Source organism: Chlamydotis macqueenii, chromosome 7, assembly GCF_036417535.1.
Source record: "Chlamydotis macqueenii isolate bChlMac1 chromosome 7, bChlMac1.mat, whole genome shotgun sequence".
Taxonomy (NCBI): Eukaryota; Metazoa; Chordata; class Aves; order Otidiformes; family Otididae; genus Chlamydotis; species Chlamydotis macqueenii.
The window spans coordinates 13,696,305-13,719,626 of NC_141562.1; the positions used below are offsets into that span (position 1 = coordinate 13,696,305).

Here is a 23,322-nt window from a genome sequence, read left to right on the forward strand (position 1 = left end):
TGGATGCAGAGGTCATGTGAATCCCCTTGGGAATGACCCGTGACTTGGGGTAAATGGTGAATAAAAGGACTGCAAAGGTTCCTCGGGAATGTGCGTGGATGGCCTGCGGTGAGCAAGCGGCTGTGCCCAGCTCTGGGTTAGCCTGGGTTCTACTTGGAAAACAGGGAAGCTGTAGAATAAGAGCTCCATGGGACTCAGAGATAGTGTTGTTTTGTTTTTCGGTTGTTTTTTTTTTTTTTTTTGCTTTTGTTCATTCTGTAGGCTCCTTGCTTATTTGGGCCAGTGTTGCATTAGTGGAGAACAAACAACCCCCAGGAAAAAGCTTAGTTTTCAAATGTCTGTTTTCCTTTTTGATTTATTTTTTTTTACTTTTTTTTTTTCTAGGAAATACGAACTTTGGCCTTGATGGTGAGTTCCTAGATTTGCTGTGTCATTTTAAGCAAGTAGCTGTATGTTCATCCTGAGCAGATGGCCTGACAATTTAGGTGCAGCTAAAACATTTGGCCTTTGCTGTTGGGAGCTAAAGTTGGGGCAGCTGACAGCTGAAGGAAGAGCTCATCTTGCCTTCTGATCGTGGCACTTGAATTCTAATCAGGCCCTTTATTTCTCTGCTTTAAGAGGTAATACATGCTGCTCAGAAGGGGCAGGGAAGAGCAAGGTGGGCTGACCAAAGCAGAGAAAAAAAGAGGCCTTGGGTGCCTTCCAGGAAAGCTTATACTGGCAGTCTATGGTGGACGCTTTCTGTGATGGGAGGGGAGGACATATTTTCAAGTGTAACTTGACGTAACAGTCTTGTACGAAACTGGTTACTTGAAACGGCAATGATGACAAGTCCTTGGAAGATAAAGAGAGACAAAGTAGTTATTTTGAGCCAAAATAAGGGAAAAAGTATCCCTGTATTTTGCTTCTCAGGACAAGAAACCTGGTTAGGAAAAAATATGGATTTTAAAAATGCGGTATGACAGGGAAGCGCAAAATGGGTGTGAGTAGCATCACTTCTAGCCCAAGCTTCTCCCTATGTCTCCTTAAAGTGGTGACTGCCAAGAGTGATCAGGAAATCTGCTCAAAATACCAGAGCCACCTAGCTCTGCGTAATCTGTGCTTGGGATCCAAGTAGTACAATGTTTCCTATGATCTCTATTCTCAAAATATACTTTTGTAGGTAGGAAGGGAAAACCTTGTGAGGTTCATCTCAGTTTCAGGAGCAGATAGTTGTGGTCGTTTTCATGTTCTTCTACAAAAATGTAAATACATACATATCTACAACTCACTTTGGGCTGGCCTGCTGCTCACTCAGCCATTGCTTGGCTTCCCAAGCAAATACAATTTTAGGAGTCCCTGGGAAAATTCCCCCACGATTTCCCCTTGAACTCAGGAGAGCTGTTTGGTTTCAAAACATGAAAATAAAAGCCCTGTTGATAATCTGAACATGAGGTTTTTCTTCATCCAGGGACCCCCAGGACTTCCGGGTGTGGCTGGACCTCCAGGGCCACCGGGACAGAAGGTATTGTCTCAGCTCAGCACTTGCAGAACTAAGGGAAACACAGGAGCGGTCCAGGCAGCATTCCCACACAGAGCCCTCCCCAGTGCTCCTGTTCTCCCTGTCCTGCACTATCGGACTGTCCTGCTGGCCCCCACCACTCCTCCTCGTGCACGTGTCCGGAAAGTCTCTTTTCCCACAATTATAATCTCTTATCTGGAAGATGAAGAATCCTTTCTACTTGCTCTCCCCTATAGGAAGCAGCTTATGGGAACTGATCTCTGCAAGGATTGTGTTGGTTGGGGACTGTGTTACAGCACTGGGGCCGTGAGCTATCAGGCAAGATAAACAAGGCTGGTGAAATTCTTAGGCAGTCACACAATTTATTGTTTCAACAGAGGTTTCCATGCTTTTTTTTTTTTTTTTTCTCTGTGACTACTAGTTATCGGAGTCCCTGCAGAATATTTCTGTAACGCCCACCCTTCATCATCACAATGCCACGCAGAAGGAGTCAGAATAGCTGCTTTCCAACTGCCAGAGTAACAATTTTGTGTTTCAGGGTGAAATTGGCTTGCCAGGTCCTCCAGGCCATGACGGAGAAAAGGTGAGAGGCAGTGCCTTTGTGGATTCCTCTTTCCTCCAGTGCTCTTACCTGGAGTTAGTATGTTCCATCCCTGTCACTGACATTGCACAGTTGCCTTCCTCATGGGGGAAGGAAGTATTTTGCTTCACAAAAATGAGCATTAATGGTTTATGAAAGTCCTAACTTACAAGGAGCCGTTGGAATGGCATGGAAAATCTACTTTGTTCTTCCCATGACTTCTCAGATGGCATTACTGTGAGGGAGAGGAGGAGCAGCGAAAGGCGCTCTGGGCCAGGGAGTCGCTCTGCAGGAGTAACCTTAGTCTTGCCTGTAAATATTTCACTGTGTTGTGTGGATTTCTTTTAGGGACCACGTGGCAAGCCTGGAGAAATGGGCCCCCCTGGCCCTCATGGACTGCCAGGAAAGGATGGGCCACCTGGAATAAAGGGAGAGCCAGGCCATATTGGGGTCAGAGGAGAAAAGGGCGAGAAAGGAGAGCCAGGACAAGCTGGCCCACCAGTGAGTAAATCGAAGCGTCTCAGAGTACTGCTGGCTATCCAGGTTACTGGGAAAGGCCCTGGGCCTTTTTGGGTACCTCAGAGCCCCTCTGAGGTGGGCGCTGGAGGCACCTCATTGCTGCTGTACGAAACGTACCCATTCAGAAGTGAGGTCTGGCTCCCTGGCAGATGTGTTGTCCGTTTTGCTGGAGTGGCTGTCCTCAGCTGCCTGCCCTGCTCTCTGGGCACAGTGTCACTTCCTCAGCTTGCTGCTTGGCCTATTGCTTAAACTGAAACACCGCTGTAAGCGAGCAAGCCCGTCTGTGAGCGAGGCAGCTGAGGTACCAGCACGTAAAACCTCCTAGGGAGCAACTGCATGGGGTAACCCCTTACATCCCTGCCACTAACTGGGGCAGAGTGCCCAGTCTCCCAGCTTCAGTCTGTCACAACTTCTGTGTCCCCAGTACTAGCCAAGAGGGTTTTATGCAGTGAATTTCTGCTTCTCTAGAAAATTACTAGGATAAAACTGTTGTTGCCACAACAGCTGGCTATTGGGGAGTGATTTCTAGCATGAATTCCAGCAAACTGCATAACTGTGAGCTGAACTTGGAGGCAGGAAAGCAGTGTCCCACCCCTGCTCTGGGGACTGGCACATCCACTGTGATAGGAGGATGTCCAGGCATTTTCAGATCCAGTTTCAATACTGTGAAGCCCTGCATTTCCCTGGGCACCTGGTGGCTGACTGTAATTTTCAGTGTGTTCTTGGGATGACCAGAGCCAGTCTCAGCTCTTGCAGTGATGTCTTGTATGGCTGTATAACTTAGTCTTGCAAAAAATCCACAAATCTTTCTTGATCCGTAGGGTCTCGATGGCCCCACTGGAGAGAAAGGCGAACGAGGTGACCAAGGGATGCCAGGACCGTCAGGATTGCCAGGTCCCATTGGACTTCCAGGATTGACAGTAAGAGTGGAAAAGGCTGCTCCTTCCTGCTTGGCAAAGGAAAACAGTGTAGAGCAACACACAAGGGTTCACTTCCCAAAGTGCTGAGTATTTCAGGAGCCTCAGCCCCTTAGAGGCTGTAGCGCAGCAGGGAGGTGTCAGGCTGCTGCTGGGGAAAGGCAAGCAAAGTCCTGGGGCACTCCCCTTGCATGGCCATGAGATACCATTCCTGAAGGTCTCCCTCTTTGTAGGGTGTCTCCTCTGCAAGCAGAGGTGCACAAGAGCCGCAGGTGAGCTCTTTGTCAAACACACTGTATGTTCCTGCTTCGCCTCTGGGAGCACACAGGTGGTTCAGATGGCTTCTGATGGAGTGAGACTCCAGTGCAGCTGGTGGTGACAGGGTCTGTTGTTGTGTGCAGGGAGAGAAGGGCAAGCCTGGGGAGCGCGGAGACAAAGGAAATCCAGGAGACTCGGTAGGTCACCTTTCTCGTTTTCTTTCTGTGATCTCAGCAGTAGGGGAGGGCTGATTTGGCAGCAGTGCTGCTGAAAACCAGCACATCCCAGCCTTCACTAGGAGACAGCAAGCCTCATCTTGTGGGATTGAATTGCCAGCCACCTCTAGCTCCTGATGGCCCTACTCTTCCTTTACATGAGAACAATCTCGCTCACAACAAGCAATCAATAAAGAATGCCTAGGGAAGAACAGAAGATCATGGAAAGCCTAACAAATATTTTCCTTGGTGCTTGCAGTGAAGGGATTTCCTGGACACTGCCTGCAGTTTGGGTTCATGAATTTGTCCATTCTCCCCTCAAAGCTCACTCCTAGCTGTTGTAGTGCCCTGCAGCAAGGAGTCCCACAGGCTATCAGTATGCTCCTCTGTGTGTGTGGAGCCAGCCACCTTCTTTTCCTGTCTTTTGAAACTGCTGCTAGCTGATGACTTTGTGCCTCCTCGCAAGAACAGTGGCAGAGCAGAGTAGTGAGGTAGACCTCTTTCTGGGGGAGAAAAAAAAAAATAAATAAAATTCACTGCTGTCCTTCCTCCTAAATTTCTGCAACTGCTGCATAACCCTTCCCAGAGTCTTCCTGCTGCTTCCCAGCCGCTGTGCTGGATTGCTGCTACTTCCTAACTTGATCCTTGGGAGGAGTCCCGGTTTCCAAGCCTGGCAGAGCTCAGCCGCGCCCTGTGCCCTGCCTTCCCTCTGAGCAGTTCTCCTTCACCTCTGAGGGAGCAGACTGACAGTGACTTATCTTATTATTTTCTAGATATCTGGCCCTCCCGGACCCCAAGGCCCACCAGGACCTCCAGTAAGTTTTGAGTGATTCTCCTGAGGAGCAAGGCACTGGGAATAAGGATAGAACAGGAAGTGGCTGGGGAGGATTCTGGATGGAGGAAGCAGCCAGAAACACTGCAGCGTTGAAACAGGAACATTCTTAGTATCACTTCCAAAACCACCACCCCCCAGGGCAGGTCAGAGCTACAATGGGCTGCGTTGGTAAAGAGAGAAGGTTACGTTAAGTCTGAGATGAAAGGGAAGACAGTAGCAAGAGGGGATGGACGGGATTAAAGGGATCAACTGCAAAAATGGTCTTAATAGCAAGCGTGGCCCACTGCCAGTTATTCTTGGCGAGAGCCTCCTCATTACCAGAGCAGAACAGTACATGAAGTGCCCTTCACACAAATAAGGGGGCCTCTGGGCTGAGTATTTGTGCCCTCTGTGTGCCAGAAAGCGAAAGCTCTACGCTGCACCCTGAACCGGGATACCTGAACTTTAAAGCGCATCCTTAAACATGACTCATATTTCGTCTCTCACCCCAAATACAGGGTCTTCAGGGCCTCCCAGGACCGAAGGTAAGGCTGCACAACATTACATCTTGAAATTCTACTAGACTGTCTCAGATGCAAGAATTTTTCAGTAATGGCTTTCTAGCTTGCAAACGTTATTTACCATCTTGGTAAGATGACAAATACTTCTGAATATTTTCTTGAAGGAAGTGGATTACCAGCTGTCATTTTAGGGCCCAGAAAACTGATTGTTTTCTCCAGTTTTCACCTAGAGAAGTGGGAAGCCACTTTGAAATCCTCCCATGAGAACATAGTTGAAATCTTTGTCTCAAGGGTGAAGGTCTGTACAGTGAGATGGAGAGCCTGTCGTACACTCCTAAGTAACTGAGCTCTAGCTTAAAACTAGCCAGGGTCTATACCCTGTGAATTCTGCTGCAAAGCCACTCAAGAACGTCACCGCTCTTGGTGATTAGAAGCTTTCTAATCTCCATCTAAAGGTGTTTATGCTCAGCCTGCACCGTTGGTTTGCCTGCTGTAAACCAGTACCTAGACGAAACAATACTACAGTGGAAATATTCAAGGGGAGCAGTGTTTTTCCTCTGATGTTCTTGGCAAAGATTGGCAAGTGTGGAAAAGTGTCTTAATTCTTTTGGTTATGCTCAGTATTTGGCTATGAGCACTATTTGGGTGCTGAAGGGGATAGTATATTTACCCTGATTCATCTTTTCTCCGTTGAGTACAGATATGGGTATCTGTCTTGCTTGTCTGTAACTCACCAGCCACCGCTAGAAGCGTCTGGGAAACTTTCATACGGTGCAGTTGTCTCTTCCGTGTGTGCCGAACAAACGCAGGTGAAAGCCTTGCACAGCACAGACTGGGTTATAGACAGAGAAAACACTGCACCACTTTCTCCTTGAACAGAGCATCCACCTAGCCTTGATTAGCAGGCGCAATGAGATATACCGAATGGGGAAGGTTTTGTTCCATCCCTGCAATTTGCAATACATCCTTTTGTAATGAGGCTTTCAGTGGTGGCAAGGAAGAGCATTTTATACCGTTTGCAGACAGGTCAGAAACAAGTAACTCTTCCAGGTATACGCTCCAGCCAAATAGCCGTGACGCAGGGCTGAACGGAAACTGGAGTGCTGGCAGATTGAGCCAGCAATGTGCTGTCCTAGAATTGTAGCGGGCTTACTGTTTCTGTGCAAACGTGGTTCTTCTGACGCTCCTGTTTCAAAATGCAACCAAGATAGGGTTTTAAAACGCCTTATGGACGGGAGTTGGGGGGGAAGCTTTGGGTTGCATTTTGAATTTATGAAAAAGCAGTATTTTGTTTAAATACTGCTTTATAGTTTATAATACAGAATTTAAAAAATACTATTGGAAAAGGAATTATGAATTTCTCTCTCAAATTTTGAAATTGATGCCTTTGCATTTATAAAAATCTTTCAAAAAAATCTTTCAGTATGATTTTTTTTTTTTTTCCAAATCTTATAGATACCTGTCATTTACTTCCAATGAATCCCCATCTTAGAATGTAAAACCACCCCATCAGATAACTTCTGGGTACTTGTATTTGCCTGACACTCCCTGCAGTAGTAGGGAGAGCAACACAGAAGTGAGCCTTTGACCATCTTCACCCGCTGGGCTGGAACCTCCTCTTACTGCCTGCCATTGACTTAAAACAGGTGCTCACAGAGGTCGTTCTGACTGATACTGGTTTTCTTCAGGTTGGGCTGAGAATCAGGCTACAGCACTGCTCTGCAGCCTCTTGTATTCTTTCTGCCGCTTTGACATGCTCTGAAGGGAGGAATGTTTGTTATATAAGTGTTACAGTGGTTTTATTTTCTGCTCCATCCTTCCTTTAGGGGGAAGCGGGGATTGATGGAATGAAAGGAGAGAAGGGTGCCCAGGGTGAAAAAGGAGACAGAGGGCCACTGGGATTACCCGTAAGTATCCAGGAAGCAAGCAGCACTTCACGAGCCAAACTTGTACCAGCTGTAAAAAGATCCCTCAATAGGAGACGCATGCAGGGATTTGATACGTAAAGTCAAAGAAAGAGATGGTCTATAAATAACTGAGCCTTTGGTTTTTAAACGTAAAGCCTCATTTTCTGTGCAGAACCTTTGTCTTTTAGAACTGTTAAATAGATCAGTGATCACTGATTCAGGGTTGTGAAGAAGCTACAGGATCTTTAGAAGCTTTAGAACCTGAAGATTTTGTGAAGCTCTTGGCTTACATCTGTTAAAAGCCTTTTCACCCGCTGTCTTGAGACGCAGCTGATAATGGGTTAGTGGGAACTCAGTCCCACCCAGTTGCTCTGCCAGCCCCCAAGTTCTCTCATCATAGAAAGCACTTATACTTTAAAAAACAGTTAAAAAAAAAAAAAAGTACTTAACATACTGCAAAGCGCATCTTGTGTACTGTGTGACTTTGTCAGCCTGTGTTCGATCACCCAGGTCCCTTGTCTATGACTTTGGCTGATGTCTGTGTCTTTGTTTGTAAAATGTTTTCCTCTCTTAGTTGTGCTGTACAGCAGTTACCTTCCAGGGCCTGGATGCTTCTCGTCTAACTCTAGGCACGCAAGCGAGCTCACCACGAGTGTATTCACTGTGGCTCCATGCAGAGCTGGTGGGGAGAAAGCCATGCTTTTGGAAGGCTCAGATGCAAAGGATTGTGCCTCGGTGAAGCAGTGAGGAGTAAAAACCTAGTCCCCACTGTGCCCTGAGGAATGCAAATGGAAGCTTTCTGTGTAAATGGTTATTCCCTCAAGTCTGTGTGGTATCAGGATAGGGAAGGAGGTCCCTGTGACAGTCTGAGCAGAAGATGCCCCAGCAATTAACCCTGACAAGCTCATCAGTGTGGCAGAGAATGTGCTAGCTGTTTCTCCTACAGCCATGAGCCCCGTGAGAAACCAGGGTCCCTTGACTTTTCACATCACTCTTCCTGAGCTGTGGTGGGGGAAGACTGCCTCAGAAGTGTGCTCTTGGAAGTGTTTGGTGTTTGGATCAACAATACCAGCTGGCCAACTAGCAAGCACAGTTCCTGAGCTGTTAGCAAGATCAGAGAGTTACTGTGGCCCTTGTATCCCTCCTCAGAGCTACCTCACTCTCTTCATAAGCTTCTCCATGCCTGAGCCAATGTGTTTTCAGCCTGTCAAACTAAACACGTTTGTATTAATAAGTGACAAATAGGTACTGAAATATTTCAGACATATGCTGTAAAATCCCACAGCTAGATCTACTGCCTTTCCCTGTGTGACTTAGGGCTTGACATCGTGCCAGAATTTCCAGCATGGTTCAGCACTGATTGTCCGCAGCAGCCTTGGGCTTCTCTGTATGGCCAAGAAACTGAGGAGTTTGTTCTACTCAAGTGGAGGAAAACCGCAGTATTTTGCACTAACATTCTACCTAAGCTTTCTCTCCTGGCCACTGTCAGAGACAAGACACTAGGTTAGATGTGGGGTGGAGCAAGCCTGCAGCTGACTGAGTGTGCGCCTACAGGACCTGGCTGTTTCTTGGTAGGAACTTGAGCTGCTGATGGCTCTACACTGTTTGCAAATGCCTCCATAACCACAGGCCTCTGAGCCCCCCGAGCCTTGTGTCTCATCTGTGTTGCCCAGCCTGCCACAAAGGCAATGCAGGTTTCAACTCCAGTGTCACACTGTGCTTTTCATCACCTGTCACAGAACAGCTTCTTCCTCAGGGGTTTTCAGGGGTGGCACTGAGAGAGGAAAACTGGCATTCTTAAGGGGATCTGAAAGGTGCAGGTCAACAGTGTATGTACTCAGTGTTTCTATGTTGGTTTGCTTGTAAGTACCATCACTTGTCCTTGAGATCTTAATTTTTGTTTAATGCAAGCATATGTTTGTCTCAAGTCACTGCTTCACTCACCTCTCCCCTCCTCCCCTCTCCTCTTGCCTTGTTTTTGTTAACCCTCCCCCGTCTGTTCAGGGTGCTTCAGGTTTAGACGGCAGGCCCGGACCACCGGTGAGTTCCATTTCTCCATTACCCTATGTTCCTCCTCCCCAGTATTGTGATTTGTCTCGTCTCTTCCTCCAGAGTCTTGTTTACACCAGGAATAACCTCCTTTTCTCCAAAGCAGGCTTGGGAGGGGGGTTAATCTTGAGAAGTGATGTCACATGCTTGTCTTTTATGATGCTGTGAGTCTGTCTGGACCCTGGGATCACGGCTTATTCTTCCACTTTATCTCAATAACAAGATGAATGAACCTCTGCACGGTTCCATGGTGCTCTGTTCTCCTGTCCTCCTATCGTGAGGGGTCTCTTCCGTGGTAGCCTTGCTTGCTGTCTCTTCACAACAGTAGCTCTTCAGTTTTTTCTTGGGCATAATAATCGCAGTTTGTTTTGTCCTGTGGGCAAAAAGCTTTGTGTGTTGTTTTCACATGTGGCACTAAGGCTGCATTGCCATGGGTTGCAGGTATGCTTACAAGTATCATTCCATAGCCTGGTACGCAACTCACCGTGAGGAGAGGTTGCATCTAAAAGACCTTCTGCAAGCAGGACTAGCCCTTCGCCTCTCAGCAGCAGAATGCCGTGCAGCTTCAGCAGCTCCAGCCATGCTTTCCTTCAGTCCCAGATACCTGGGGTGGGGCGGTGGGGTGTGTTCCAGTCTGTGTCTATATTTGAGAGGTAGCAGCATCAAATAGTGGAGCAGGAGGAGGCAAGATTCCCACCTCTTGTTGCTAGCTCACTGTGAGATGTGAGGGAAATAAACTCCTTGTGCCTAAGCTGCTCCATCTGTCAAATTCAGAACGAGACAAGTAAAGCTAACCCGGTTCTGCAAGCCATTCTGATGTTCTTGGGTAAAGCTGTTAAATAAGGGCCAAATATTTTCAATCCCTCTTGGGAAATCACACATCACCCGTGCACCTTCCATTTGGCTATTTAAAAAGTAAAAGGAATTTCTCCTCAGTGTAACTGGAAATAATTGAGCTGCTCTATAACTTCTGAGAAGAACCTGAATGGCAGCTTATGCACTCACTTGTTTTGGGAAATTGTAGATTTAATTTTATAGGCGTGCAGGTGCCATCTCAATGTATTTCATGGCACCAAATGATCTTAAAATGATGTGTATGTGCAGGCAATTAAGATTTCCATGGTGTGAACTCCTGTGCATGAATCTAAGGAGAGTCTGATTTTTCTTACTTACTTCACTGTAGTGCAGTTGTGTGCTGCATGAACTACTTCTCCACTTATGTTCTGGAGACCTTAACTTGTCTGAAAAGCTCTCCTGATCCGTGAGTCATCCTGCTCACAAGGAATACTCTACAAGTTCAAGGAGTCTACGCAGAGTTAGAAGTGCCTGGAGCTTTTTCTTAGGCAGAAGGACTATTGCCAAACTGCTGTGTTGCCCACGTGGAAAATAAGCATTGACTCAGTTAATTTCCCAAAGCCCAAGCAAGGCTGAGCAGCGCTGGAAAGTAAGTTTGCTGTGCTAGTGGGAGATGGCCCCTGTGCCAGAGGGTTAGCAAAAAGACTGGGTTTTCCCGTTAGCATGACTGAGAGCCTGATGGAGTGACATAAACGGCAAAAAGGGAAGAGAGGGACTGGGACTGAATGATGCTCCTCTTAGTTTGCATCTGTGTATGTACGCATCTGCATTCATCGCTGCAGCATGGTGTCTTTCAGCTTGCATGACTGGCTGCCCGCCACCAAGTAACCAAATTCTTTCATTTTTGCTCAACTCCACTGACTCCAGGTGGGGAAAAGAAAATAAAGAAATAAAGAAAAATAAAATAAAATTGCTTATCGTATATCTAAATGGCCTTTATTCTGCTACAGCTCTCAGCCTTGTCTGATAATAAACTAGAGAGAAAAAAAATCCCCTCCTGTGGAACTGCTGTAACAATTGTCAAAAGATGGCTTCACAAGTGAAAATAAGGCTCTGTAAAATGCTGCTGGTGTGACCTAACATAATAGTCCCCATGTTCTTCAAATTGCCTATAACTGCTTCAAATCCATCGCTGCCAACACCGAAAGCTGTAGTGGTGCTAGATGCCTTCCTCCACCAGACTGTCCTTCCCAGCTCCGCTTCTTCCTAAAGGAGCAGCACTGTCTCCTGCCTTTAATGAGGCCCTAGAATAAAAATGTCCTGATGTGTTTTCCTCCTTACAACTACAGGGTACTCCAGGACCAATTGGGGTTTCGGGACCAGCAGGACCAAAAGGAGAAAGGGTGAGTTTGCTGCAGAACTGAACAGCGCTCTGTAACTTCTTTGAAGGTACCACAGCTTTCTGGGACAGAGCAGCTCTAGATTTTTCTAGAACTGGAACTGCCCTCTCCTTGTGCATGTGAGACCCTCAGCTAGGCCTCTTTGATTTTTTAGTATCTCATCTTTGGGTTTTTTACATGCTTTGAAATGCGTCCTTTTTCTCCTGTCATGCTGCTGTCGCCCCTGCTGTGCTGCCTGTTTGTACGGAACAGGAATGTAACAATTTCTACTCTTCTGCCTCTGTTTCAGGGCAGTAAAGGAGATCCTGGAGTTGTAGGACCAATGGGGCCAGCAGGGCTTCCTGTAAGTATGGGAGAACTAGGGATTTGTTATCTACAGCGCCTGTTCCCTTGCTGTGGTTGGTACGTTACGATGCTGCTGTAATATAACATTTGCAATTTCAGCTAGGTTAGGTGTTAAAGAACCAACATTACAAGCTTACGTATGCTATGGGGGCAACAGAAAGAGCTCGGTAGCTTCAGAGCCATGATTCAGAATGAGGTGGCTGAAGCTGAAGGGAAACTGTTAATTCACCTTGCTCCTCAGGCTACCGCAACAACCTTCATGGGAGTCCCAGGATGTGTATCTTAGTCCAAAATGCTGCTTTTGAGCACATTTGCTCCGTTTACCTTCCCACAGCTTAGGTGCCTGCCGTCCACCTGCCCTGAGTGGGCCCTGTCTTGTCACAGCAGTGACCAAAGCCGCCTTCAGTGAGGAGACTTGCACTGTTTGGGATTACTGTTGGCAAAATGGGGGCCAGCGTTGGAACTCTAGTTTTATGTAATCATGGAGCTGCTTCGTTGTTTCACACACACAAAAAAAGGGAAGTTTGCTGCTTTTTTCAGGGAGTGCATTCCCTAACCTAGTTTGGTTTTTATCTGAAGAACCCTTGGTAGTAGTGGTGTTACAACCTGGGTGGTCTAATGGAGGTGAAGAGGAGGTTTGTCTGCTGGAAAAGTTTTGGTTGTTTTTTTTAACCATAGAGCGGTTGGTACAAATGGAAAAAACAAACTCCTAGGCACACGTTCTTCTTTTGAGCGGGAATACAATGAGGCCTACTTGTTTTAAAATATTTCTTTTTGTCTTGGTGTATTTCAGGGTTTACAAGGTCTGCCCGGTGACAAAGGAATCCGGGTAAGTTACCAGGCAAACTTCTTGTATTTATTACTAACATCTTCACGCGGTGATAGACCAGTTAACTCCTGAGCAACCTCAAGTAGCTGGCATGTAATTTTTGTCTGCTAGACCTTCATATAAGTAACTTTACAAGCCTGTGTTTTAGAAGGTGATACCTGTAGCTTGTATAATCACCTGGGACATTGTGGTACATCTATCTGAAAGCTACAGGAGGAGTTTTCTGATGTGTTCGTTGTTGTCATGGCTCTGGTCTCACTGAAGCATGAGACTTCATGTGTAGTAGAGTTAGGCCAACATGGCATGCTTTAGAAAATCCTGATTATCTATTTACAATCTATGTATGTAGCGATTCCTATGAGAATTAACTGAGGTGGAGCCAGCAAATCTTATTATGTTACTTTTAAATTCCCCCTGAAGCATGAAAAACAAGGTTGCCCTCTAGCAAATGATCCTCTGGAGAATTTGGATGATGGAAATTTGGAAGAGATACATTAAATTTGCATACCTTAAAGAGTCAGACACGAAATCTTCTCAGGCATTGTCCTGAATGGATGTGATGATGAAGAGTTGGGTCAAAACCAGTACCGTGAATGGCTGCTTTTCTATCATACCACCTGCATTACAGAAAGGAAAACATGACTAAAAAGGGCATGTTGAGAAGCTCCTTGCTTTTTCATCGGGTTTTCCACAATGTAAGGAATTTCTTGCCTGTTAAGGCTCTGAATATTTTGGATAAAAAACAGTTGAGAGCTACAGTTGAATATAATTTATACTTAGAAATGACTTCTGGATTAAAGTATTTGTAAGATTACAATTGTATAACTACGTCAGGCAGTTCAATACAGTACCCATGTGTATGTCTTTCTGCATGTACTCGCACATACACCTTCTCTTCGTAAGACTGGTATCACCTAAGTTTTTTTTTGAAAATGTAAAGTTTTACAGTGCATGTGCCTGTTGTGCGGTGATTTCATTATATGAATTTGCTTTTGGTACATAGTGAGTGTTCTCTATTCATTATCTGCAATGATATTCTGACCTTACTCTGCACAGAATGGGCAGTTTTGGAAAGCAGTAGCCAACTGGCATCTTAAACTAGGGGAGAAAGGTCCAAGTTTCCTGGGAGCTCCAAAGTTCTCCCCTTTTTTAATCATTGCATTTCTGGCTTTGCTTCTTAACTTCCTCTTCACTAAAATGCATTTTGTTTTGTTTGTGTGGCTTCTAAACAAAAAAAAAAAACAACCAGAATTCCTAGACTTTTTCAGTTGGTTTTTAAACTACATATTGATTTAAAAGAAGGATCTTTATTTAGCTGTAGATAGGATTTCTCTGAGCTCTCACATAAAATAAATGACAACTGGGAGAAACTGCACCTCTTTGTAGAGGATGAGTTGGACAGCATGATTGGGAAGCTTCGCTGGCCCCTTGAAGTGTGCACACACTTTGCCTCACTGCAGTCAGTATTTTGAAATGAAGAAGTGTGAGAAACTTGAGCCTGTAAATGGGCAAGTGCAATATCCTTGCAGGTGGGACTCTAGAAAATACCGCTTTTTGCCACTGAGTCTTTGTGCAGGGGCTTCCCCTCACTCCTGCCCCTCTTCAAAAATTGTCAACAGGTCACCACTGTTTATAGGAGTTAAACAGCACAGTTTAGGTGAGTCCCCTTTACACAGCTGCTTTCTCTGAATGCCTGCATCCCTTTCAAGTCACTATAGACATCTGACATTTAGGAGAACTGGACACAGTGCTGGTTCCCCAGAATTTGCTCTGCAGCCCGGTATTCCCAGCTGAGTGCTAGGTCTCCCCTACAGCGGAACGCACTGTAGGGAGTGTGACACGCTGTCAGGAGTGCGGGACAGTCTCTCCCAACTGCTGGCAAAACTATGGCAGCAGTTCAGCCAGGAGACTTCAGAATGAACAAGAAGAAAGCTGTGAGGTGAAAGAGAGAAGGCAACGCTCTACTTCTGACCTGTTCCACAGGGGGCTGGGACACAACACCTGCCTCTTTGGAAGTGGGAGATGTCTTCATTTGCAATGCCTCTCTCTGTTTTAGACAGCAGCAGCATACATAACGCTTTAATATGAAGATTTTCAATGTTGAGCACATTAAAAATGAGGATCCACTTTGTTAAGCTCCCAAATAGTTTGCCAAAATCCTCTCTGTTACTTAGGCAGAGCAGTGCGTTTTAAATCCCAGAAGCGCTCCTGCTGCCCTTTGTTGGGTGTGGGGATACAGCACAGCTGGGCCTGGGGACAGGCAGTGACAGTATGATGGCACTAGGTAGCAAGGGGAACAGATGGCCTTTCAGGTAACCCAGCTGAAAAAGTGTAAACCCTCACCTTGTGCTACCAAGCTGATACTCCCACTGTTATTTTAATGCCTGTGGCTTTTTTTTCTTTGTGTGTACGTGCGTCTTCCTCGCTCCTACAGGTCCACCTTTGTCCCCTTTATCCCTTCCTCCTCTTCCGCCTTTCTTCCTGGTTCCTTCCTCCAGAGCCAACCCATGCCGCATTTTCCTGGATTATCCTCTGTGTTCCAGTGCTTGGTTCTGGGTGACTTCTCCCCATTGCCTCTCCTCTCCCATCCATTTCTCTTGCCAGCTTTGAGTTTAACACTTTTTTTTTGGTTTTTTGTTCTTTTTTTTTTTTTTTTTAAGAAGAAACAGCAGCCTGTGCTGTCTGATTTTATCCCTTAATTCCTTTAACCCTCCCCGCAAGGACCCTGAATTCAATTCCCTGTGCAGCAGCCCCTTCCCCTGTTTTATGCTCAGCAGCTTTGAGAGTTTCCTCTGTTACACAAAGATTTGGTGTAGGTGTAACTGGCAAATACCCACGCTATACCCTGCCTTGGCTGACTTGCTACGGGTAGGATGTATCCTCCCTTGGTGGGGGGGCGGGCAGCAGGGCATGTGTGCATTCCCTCAGCCCCTCTTGCAGCTGGCTTTCATCAACCTAATGCCGCCCCTCCACAAGACAGCAAGCCTCCTCTTTGGTTATGATTTTTAAAATTTGTTTTTCTCCTGCCCTGGCTCTGGTGTAACTCAACCTGGAGCCTGTGGAGAAATCGTAATATCAAACCATAGTAAGAATTGCACCTTCCTGGGGTGTGTCTGCGCTGCCAAATAAGAGGGGCGGGGACCAGTTGCTGCCGTGTGGCTTAGGACAAGTCCCTTGCCTAACAGGCTTGTCTTGGGGAGCGCTACTTGGAGCACCCCAGGGATAACCAGGCTGTGCAGACTGCTGGGGCTGAGTACTCCCTTCGTTCCCTGGCTCTTTTCTATTTAGCAGTGTCGACGCACCCCAGTGCACAACCCGCGGTACGACTCAGGCAAGCACACTCATTCGAGTTAAAGCCTTGTTGCTTAGGGATTACGGAAGTAATTTTACACCTTAAAAAAAATAAAACAAAAACCCTACAAAACCCAAACCCTCAAAAATACTCCCAGCTTTTAAGATGAGGTGGCACGCTGTCGCCAAAGGAGTGTCACCCGATCCTGGGTGTCTGGGGCCGGCCAGTTCTCATAAGGTGCTGCTTGCTCTGGATGCACAGGAAGCCCAGAGGAGCATCTCCTGCTGATGGTGCTGCTGAAGGAGGAGTAGTGCTCTCTGGCTGCCTGTAGGCCTGTCCATAAATTTCGGAGGCACTTGGAACCCCTGTGATGCCCTCACAGTCTATCCGAGTGGGATTTTAGCAATGGCCAATGCGTTCATGCAGCTAAGTAACAGTTAGTAGCTCCATACGTTGTTTTTCACTTAACATCTCAAAGGGAGATTTCTCTTCTTTTAAAATGTTTATCCTTTTTTTTTTTTAAACTGTCGCTGACATTTGTTTGAAATGGATGATCCTAAAGCTTTTGTGTATTCTTTTTTTTCTTGGACTGAACTATTATTTACAGGGGGAGAGGGGCAAGAAAGGCTCTAGAGGGTCTAAAGGGGATAAGGGAGACCAAGGAGCGCCTGGATTAGATGCACCCTGTCCGTTGGTATGTTCTGTTTCATCAAATGTATTGTTTTAAGATTTGTTGATGGGGAAGAAGGAAGGAAATCGTAACATAAATAATGGCCATGCAAAAGTACAACACTTGGATAAGGCCCAGCCTGGTTCCCACTGCAGGCTGTGGCAAAGCTGCCCTCTTCAGTGGGGAACCACCCACCCTCGAGCAATCAGGCTGTTGAGTGACCGTGGTTATATTCCTTCCTCTTCCCCAGCTCACAAAGGTTTGGGGTACATGGGAGCTCTCCCATGTGCTGGGAGCCCCAGGGCTTTCTCCTTTGCGGACAGAGCCCTGTGTCTCCTTTGCTAGTTATGGCTCTTCTCTGGAAATGTTTAATGTCATCGTGTCTACGTCACGGCAAAACCTGACTGCTGGTTTTCTTGCCTTGGAATAATGGCCAGCTGATGTGACCGCCTGAGAGCAACACAGGGCACTCAAGCTGCGTTACCCAGAGGAAAACAAATCTGTTATTTTAAATGGGCCATGTTTCTGTCAAAATATATAGTCTATAAATCTAGACAATTGAATAAATATAGGAATATTATACATTTTCATCTAAACTCATGTGCTGCAGCAACTACTGCCAAAAATCTGTAGTACTGCCGTAAATCCCAGGAGTACTTGTGGATCATGCCTCTAGAAATCCAGCTGCTGGGTTCCCTGGTGAGGATAGGGAGAATGGATGATTCAGAACAGAGGAAACACCATTCCCATCCTCTCACATTTAACTCGGAGAAGTATCTCCTGGCTTGTAGATTACAGAGAAAAGAAAAAAAAAACCAGAAGGGGAACTGCTACTCCTGATTATGCAGACAAAACTAAAACTGAAAACATGGGCCATCTGTGTTCTGGGTATGCAGCAGAGTGCCCTGCCACAGTCCCAGCGGAGGGCTCGGCCTCTCCTCCCGTGCCGTGGAGGTGACTGGCATTAACTGAAATAACGATAGTGGTTGATTTCATAAACAGGGTCTCCGAGGTTTTAAAGGCGAGAAGGGTGAGCCGGGGTTACCTGGGCTGGACGGCCTGGATGCCCCATGCCCATTGGTATGGCGTACCTTCCCTTTCCTGCATGCTTGTTTGCTTTTTGTATCTTGGCTGTTATTTTTCAATACCTCCGAATAGCTGCGTGCCTAGAGACACCCGGCAATTCCTTCCTTCCCTATCTCCATCCTACCTTCCCTCACGCTGCTGCTGTCAGAAGCAGGCCCTTGCTTCCATGCTATGATTCACAGCTGCTATCAGCATTAGTTTGTGGAATGAGGAAAAAAATGTAGCGGGAGTGCGAATTTATTTACAACTGCTTAAATTCTTCCTTTGCCTTCACTTGGAAACCTTTCAGTAGACTAACGTGTGAAGATCTGCCTCTGCCCTGGCTTGGCTTTCTAGCAAGGAGCCGTAATGCTTGTGTCCTTCATCGGCTCTGTTTTTAAGTGCTTGTATGTGGCCTGACGCTGCTCACTCGCCCTATACGTTAAGACGACTGAAAAAAAGTTATCCTGTTAGCACGCTCGTGTGAAACACATTCACTGGACACTTATCTCCCTCCATTCCTGCTGGATAATTCCTATTTGTGACTCTCCCCAGAAGGCCAAATGGCACCTGTAGCATCCAAGAAACCTGAATTTGGAATTGCCTGTTTCGTGACATCCTCCTTATTAAAGGATGTTTATTGCATTAGTGCCTCATCTAACCCAACTATTGCAGGGCAAAGGTGTTCAGGAACACTTAACCTCAACTGATTCCTAAGTTTCCCATTAAACATCACCAATCTGTTAATTTATTCTGAGATTTTCTGGAGTTGCAGCATTCAGGTGAGGTTTTTGCTCCCTGCAGCAGTCTCAACTCTGTAACGTTGAAATTTGTGCTCCCCTGTCCCTCCAGCCCCTATGTGGCATGACTAGGTTTGCTGGAGAATGCTCATTCCAAGCTTTATGCTCACCTAAACATGTTTGATTCCATTTACAAGGGATGGGATATCAGTTCAACTAGCTGGAAAAATGTATCCCAAAGAAAAAAGCCACATTTAGTTTGGAAGGTTTTCCTGAGGAAAATAGCCATGAAAAGCCTTTGCTATTTGATCTTTGTGAAAAGCTAACATTAGCCTTCCTTCTAGCATTCCCTCCTTTGGGTGCTGCCATTGTTTCTTTGGGGCAGTGACCACTTGTGAAGTCTCAGTTGCTGCTCTGTGAATTCTGGGTAACATGAAGAAACTCTTTTGCCGGTCCCACAGGTGAAATCATGCCTGCCCAGAACAGTCCACAAAGGAGAAAAAAACACTGAGACGTGTATTTTGCCTCCCACTGATAACAGCCGGGTTTCTGGGGAGTCAGTTGTGGCTGAATAAAACACCTAATTACACAGGTGCAAGGACTCTGCTAGTGCCCTGGGAGACTACATCTCTTTTTTCATCTCTGCTCTCGGTTAGGATTCTCCCTGCATGGCCATGTACACTCCTTTCATACCTATTTTTGTTAAGGGAAACTTGCCAGAAAATCTGGTGAAATATAGATGCCTTTTTTTTTTTAAACAGTGTTCAGGCATGCAAGCTAGCTTGGGAACGTGAATAAGCATGTTTTTTGATCCAACTAGGTTAAAAGCTTAGCATCCAGCTGACACATCCACGTGTGTAAAGGCCGTGAACTAATGCTTTACAAATCTGAGCTATGTGGAAGGAGATCCTTGGTACTAATAAGCATGCCGTGTTTCCGTTCTCCGCAAATTCACCTGCAACAAACACTTCCTTCTGACCCTGGTCTTCCTTTGATCCCTAAGCTGTAACTCCCTGGCCTCCCATTCCTTCACACACCTAACTTCCCACCTCCTCCTGCGATGCACTACACCAGTCATTCCTGTCACCACCGATGTACCAATGGGAACGCCACAATTTACCGATTTACCCAGTCATTAACCCACCAGTCAGAATTTCCACATAGTGGGAGGGAGGGGGAAGAAATACCACAAGGAGACCACATGTATTTGTAAAGCAATATGTTTGTAGCATCATGGCAACATTCACTTCATCAGTTCCTTGGAAGCGCATCTCCTTTACATAGTTTATTTCTCAATATACTGCTGTGCATTTGCTCTTCTGTTTGGGTTTTTTTCCTTTCCCCTTCTCAAATGGGGTGATACGCACTGCAGATTTCTCACACAATATTTGAAGAAGTGAGAACTGAGCCATTTGAACAAAGAAATGTGCCTGCATTGTGTGTTGTACAATTTCAGTCTTGAGTTTTCTTGGGGAATAGCACACGCACACAGAGCAGAGGTATTTGACTCCTCATGTCAGAGGTGTAGCTCCTTACACCTGACTTTACCTCCTGCTCAAGAGCACCTTATCATTGACGTAATTGCCTGTTTTCTCACATCAAGTAAGGCTGTGCCGAGATGAAATTAATGGCAGTAATTCACAAAAGCATTTCCCAGCCGCATAGTCTCAGTCTTTTAGTAGCACAGCCCATAAAGTATCCAACCTTCTTCAACATTTAAAAAAAAAATTAAAATCACATGCCCACCTTGGGATGTGCAGCCCAAGACCTCAGGGTTGCAGGAGTGCCAGGGGACTTTTGCAGAGATCTCACTGACTTTACTGAGGCAAAAGCCCCTCTCTGAGAGTCAGCTGAGACATCCTCAACCAGCACAGGGTTGCCCAGCTGCTTGCCTTCCTGATTTCCCCAGAACAGGATCGTCTCAGAGGCAAAAGAGGCCAGCTGGGCAATCTCTTACCTGATAAAGCTAAACCTTTTAACAAACAGGGCAGAAAGGAAACGGAGGTTTTTTGCAGACCCTCCTCAGGACCCAAGGTTAGTGTTGCCGCTGGGGTTTGCTTGTACCCTCAGTGTTACTGAGTCGAGCTTGAGGACATAGACCACCATGTGCTTTCCATTGCCAACTTCCTGGGGTATTTTTCTGGCTGAATGGGACCTCCTGTGTTCCCCCCTTCCTTCAGGGAAGCCTGGCTAAACACCTTCCTCAGCGAGCAATGAGAACGAGCCTACGGACCTCACCTACATAAGTTCCTCGTGTAGCCTGCAGGCAGCCCCCCCTTCAGCCCCAGCCCTTGCTTCAGGCTGCAGTGGTTGTGTCAGCCAGAAGCCTGGGTCCCCCCAAAGGCAGGAGGAATATCTTTCAGACTATTCCTCCAGCCCTGGCTCAGACTGTTTGTTGCAGCTGTAATGGTTAACCCACTCCTTCTTTCCTCGATCTCTGCGCTGTTTTCTGTGTCCTAAACCGCTATTTCATCCCTCTTTTTGGCAGGGGGAAGACGGCCTTCCAGTTCAAGGCTGCTGGAATAAGGTAAAATAATCCTGGAGATGCTGTGGCTGTGCTGAGCTGGCAGTGCTACGGGTCCTGCTGATGTTTTTCAGTGAGCCTGGCTAAGAGCAGAAGAGGTGTGGAGGCATGCGTGGGATTTCCAGGACAAGCAAAACTCTCCCTTGTTTGTACAGTTTTATAGGCTAAAAGGGAGAGATTTTGGCCTAGCCAGCTCTGTCACCAGAGGCTGGGAGCTGGCACACCCTGGGCAGCCTGAGTGCCGCGGGAGGCTGGTGGGTCCGGGGCAGAGGTTCGCGGCTTGCTTTCAGCAGAGTGAGGAGCTGCGCCTCGGTGCCCCTGCACCCTACGCTGGGCGCTCAGCACCAGACTCCCCAGTCGAACCTCCTGTCCTCACTGCCGGGGGAAGTGAAAAGGATCTCTGCTGAGATCCAGCACAAGTTCTTTTTCTCCTGGAGGCCCCGGAGCCGGCTTCCCTAACGCTGTCCCGCTGCCCTTCCGTCCCATGAAGTGGTCCTACCCCCGCCTGCTGAGCTGTAACTAACAATTGTTAGTGAATTGTCGCTAACGCCTGTTTATGTTTTCTTTTGCAGTGATGATTCTAACCCTGGACTGGCCTGTGTGTGTTATTGTACATAGAATATTTATTTTTATACAGTGTTCTTCTCTGAAATGCCAAAAGTTATGCATTTTCACAAATTATCAAAATGCTGCATATTTTTTGTACAGAAAATCCTAGAGCTCCCTTCTTCTCTATTTGTCAGTTCTCTGTATAATTCTATGTCTGCATTACGCTTGTTTTGTCATGGAGTACAGCTGTAATATTTACATGATGTTTGTTCACACATGATGAATACAGGAACTTAATAAATTATTGCATTAAAAGTGCCCAAAGGAACTGCCCTGTATAGATTTAAAGGTCACTTTCATTTTTCAAGCTGGAATAGTTCAAGACTATTTCAAAATGTTATGTATTTTTATTAAAGTGAAATATTAATAGTTTTGTGGTGACTAAATTAAGCTGTTGCTGGAACACCCCGCAGTAGCCACTGTACGCTGGGAACGCAGAGATTCTGTGATCAGTAATTATCAAACGAGGTCTGTTTCTTGGTCAGATTCAGACAGCCAAGCGCAGCCCCCCCTCTAGAGGCTGCTCCTTGGCATGCAGGAACGGTAACGCCACCCCCAAGAGCTGTGGAGTCATGGAAATAATGATAAATGACATAGAAATAATAACAAATAAAAATAACATAGAGCACCCCTTATGAGCTGGAATAACCCTCATGACAATGAGCCCTGGTCGGCAAGAAACTCTAATGTCTTTCTAAAGCGTAGGCCTGCAAGCAGCTTAATTAAAACTTCATTTAAAATTAAGCATATGGCAGAATACCTCGATGATATCCTAATGAATGTTTATTAGATAAAACGATCCACATGGCTTTTTAAAATGTTAACCAAAGGTCACATGCAAATTTGCAGACCATGTCATTATAATTTGCATATGTACATCTTAATTATCCTTCTTGACTTACCTTTGTTAATGTCACAAGTCTAAACTAGCCATCCAGAAAAATTATACTATCGGGCTGAAGTGAACATCACCGTGTACTTTTCTTAGAAAATGAGCAAAGGAGTGGAAGCCCAAGTCTGTTCCCTAAAACAGGTCCACTTGCTTGGTCCTTCGTGTAAAGGGGAAAGGCAGTTTGCAACGCAGGAGTTTCAGGGGGACAGAGAGCAGCTATCAGTATTTAAAGATCCCCACGGAGGAACACGAGTGGTAATTCATTGGTTAGACTGACCCACTGCAGTCCTGCCCTTTGCATAACGCTGCTGCTACAGAAGTTCAGCACCCTTTCCCACAGCTTCTCCTGGCTACAGCTCTGCCAGCTCAACTGGTCACCACCACCACCTCCTACACTCAGCTATTCAACCCCTGTACTCAATTATTCCTCTGTTTTCAAACTATTAAGTAGTTATTTATTCAGCCTTCTAGCACCATCAGAGTAAAGCAAGAGGGTAAGAGATGCGCTTCTCTTGTATGTGGAAGACAAGGCCTGCCAGGGATGCCCAAGGAACCAAGCCTAGCCCCTGACTGTTGTGACTCGTTAGTCACCTCACCCTTTCAGAAATGTATTGAACTTCACCTAAAAACCAGTGAGCTTTCTACCAGCTGGTGTCCCTTGCCTCCCCGTCCTGCAGGCTGTTCCTGACTCTGATTGCTCTTGCAGTTAGGAAACTCCTTGCAACTTTCAACCTAAACTAATTCATAATATTTACAACCATTTCTTCTCATTGCCACACAACTCTGGTGTTTTAATTACGCACCTGTTAAACACAAACCAGTTACTAAAGACCCAACCAGGTAGACTGATGGCAGCCTTGGCTTTGGAAGGTCGGCAGCA

The 23,322-nt window shown here is 46.2% G+C and overlaps 1 protein-coding gene across 8 annotated transcripts in view; it reads left to right on the forward strand.

The window, feature by feature from the left end:
* COL13A1 (collagen type XIII alpha 1 chain) overlaps positions 1-21,818 on the forward strand; it is a 57,242-nt gene extending 35,424 nt beyond the window's left edge. For 4 of the 8 annotated variants that reach the window (XM_086751742.1, XM_086751747.1, XM_086751746.1 and 1 more), the window contains 16 exons: positions 385-408; positions 1,451-1,504; positions 2,040-2,084; positions 2,430-2,582; positions 3,422-3,520; positions 3,919-3,972; positions 4,764-4,805; positions 5,323-5,349; positions 7,152-7,232; positions 9,237-9,272; positions 11,426-11,479; positions 11,766-11,819; positions 12,615-12,650; positions 16,550-16,636; positions 20,906-20,944; positions 21,514-21,818. In XM_086751742.1, the coding sequence (XP_086607868.1) occupies positions 385-408; positions 1,451-1,504; positions 2,040-2,084; positions 2,430-2,582; positions 3,422-3,520; positions 3,919-3,972; positions 4,764-4,805; positions 5,323-5,349; positions 7,152-7,232; positions 9,237-9,272; positions 11,426-11,479; positions 11,766-11,819; positions 12,615-12,650; positions 16,550-16,636; positions 20,906-20,944; positions 21,514-21,516 (888 nt within the window). In that variant the 3' untranslated portion in view covers positions 21,517-21,818. The remainder of the gene's footprint in view (positions 1-384; positions 409-1,450; positions 1,505-2,039; positions 2,085-2,429; positions 2,583-3,421; positions 3,521-3,918; positions 3,973-4,763; positions 4,806-5,322; positions 5,350-7,151; positions 7,233-9,236; positions 9,273-11,425; positions 11,480-11,765; positions 11,820-12,614; positions 12,651-16,549; positions 16,637-20,905; positions 20,945-21,513) is intronic. The other 4 variants (XM_086751749.1, XM_086751750.1, XM_086751744.1 and 1 more) reach the window with 3 other exon arrangements.
* Positions 21,819-23,322: the final 1,504 nt, after the last annotated feature.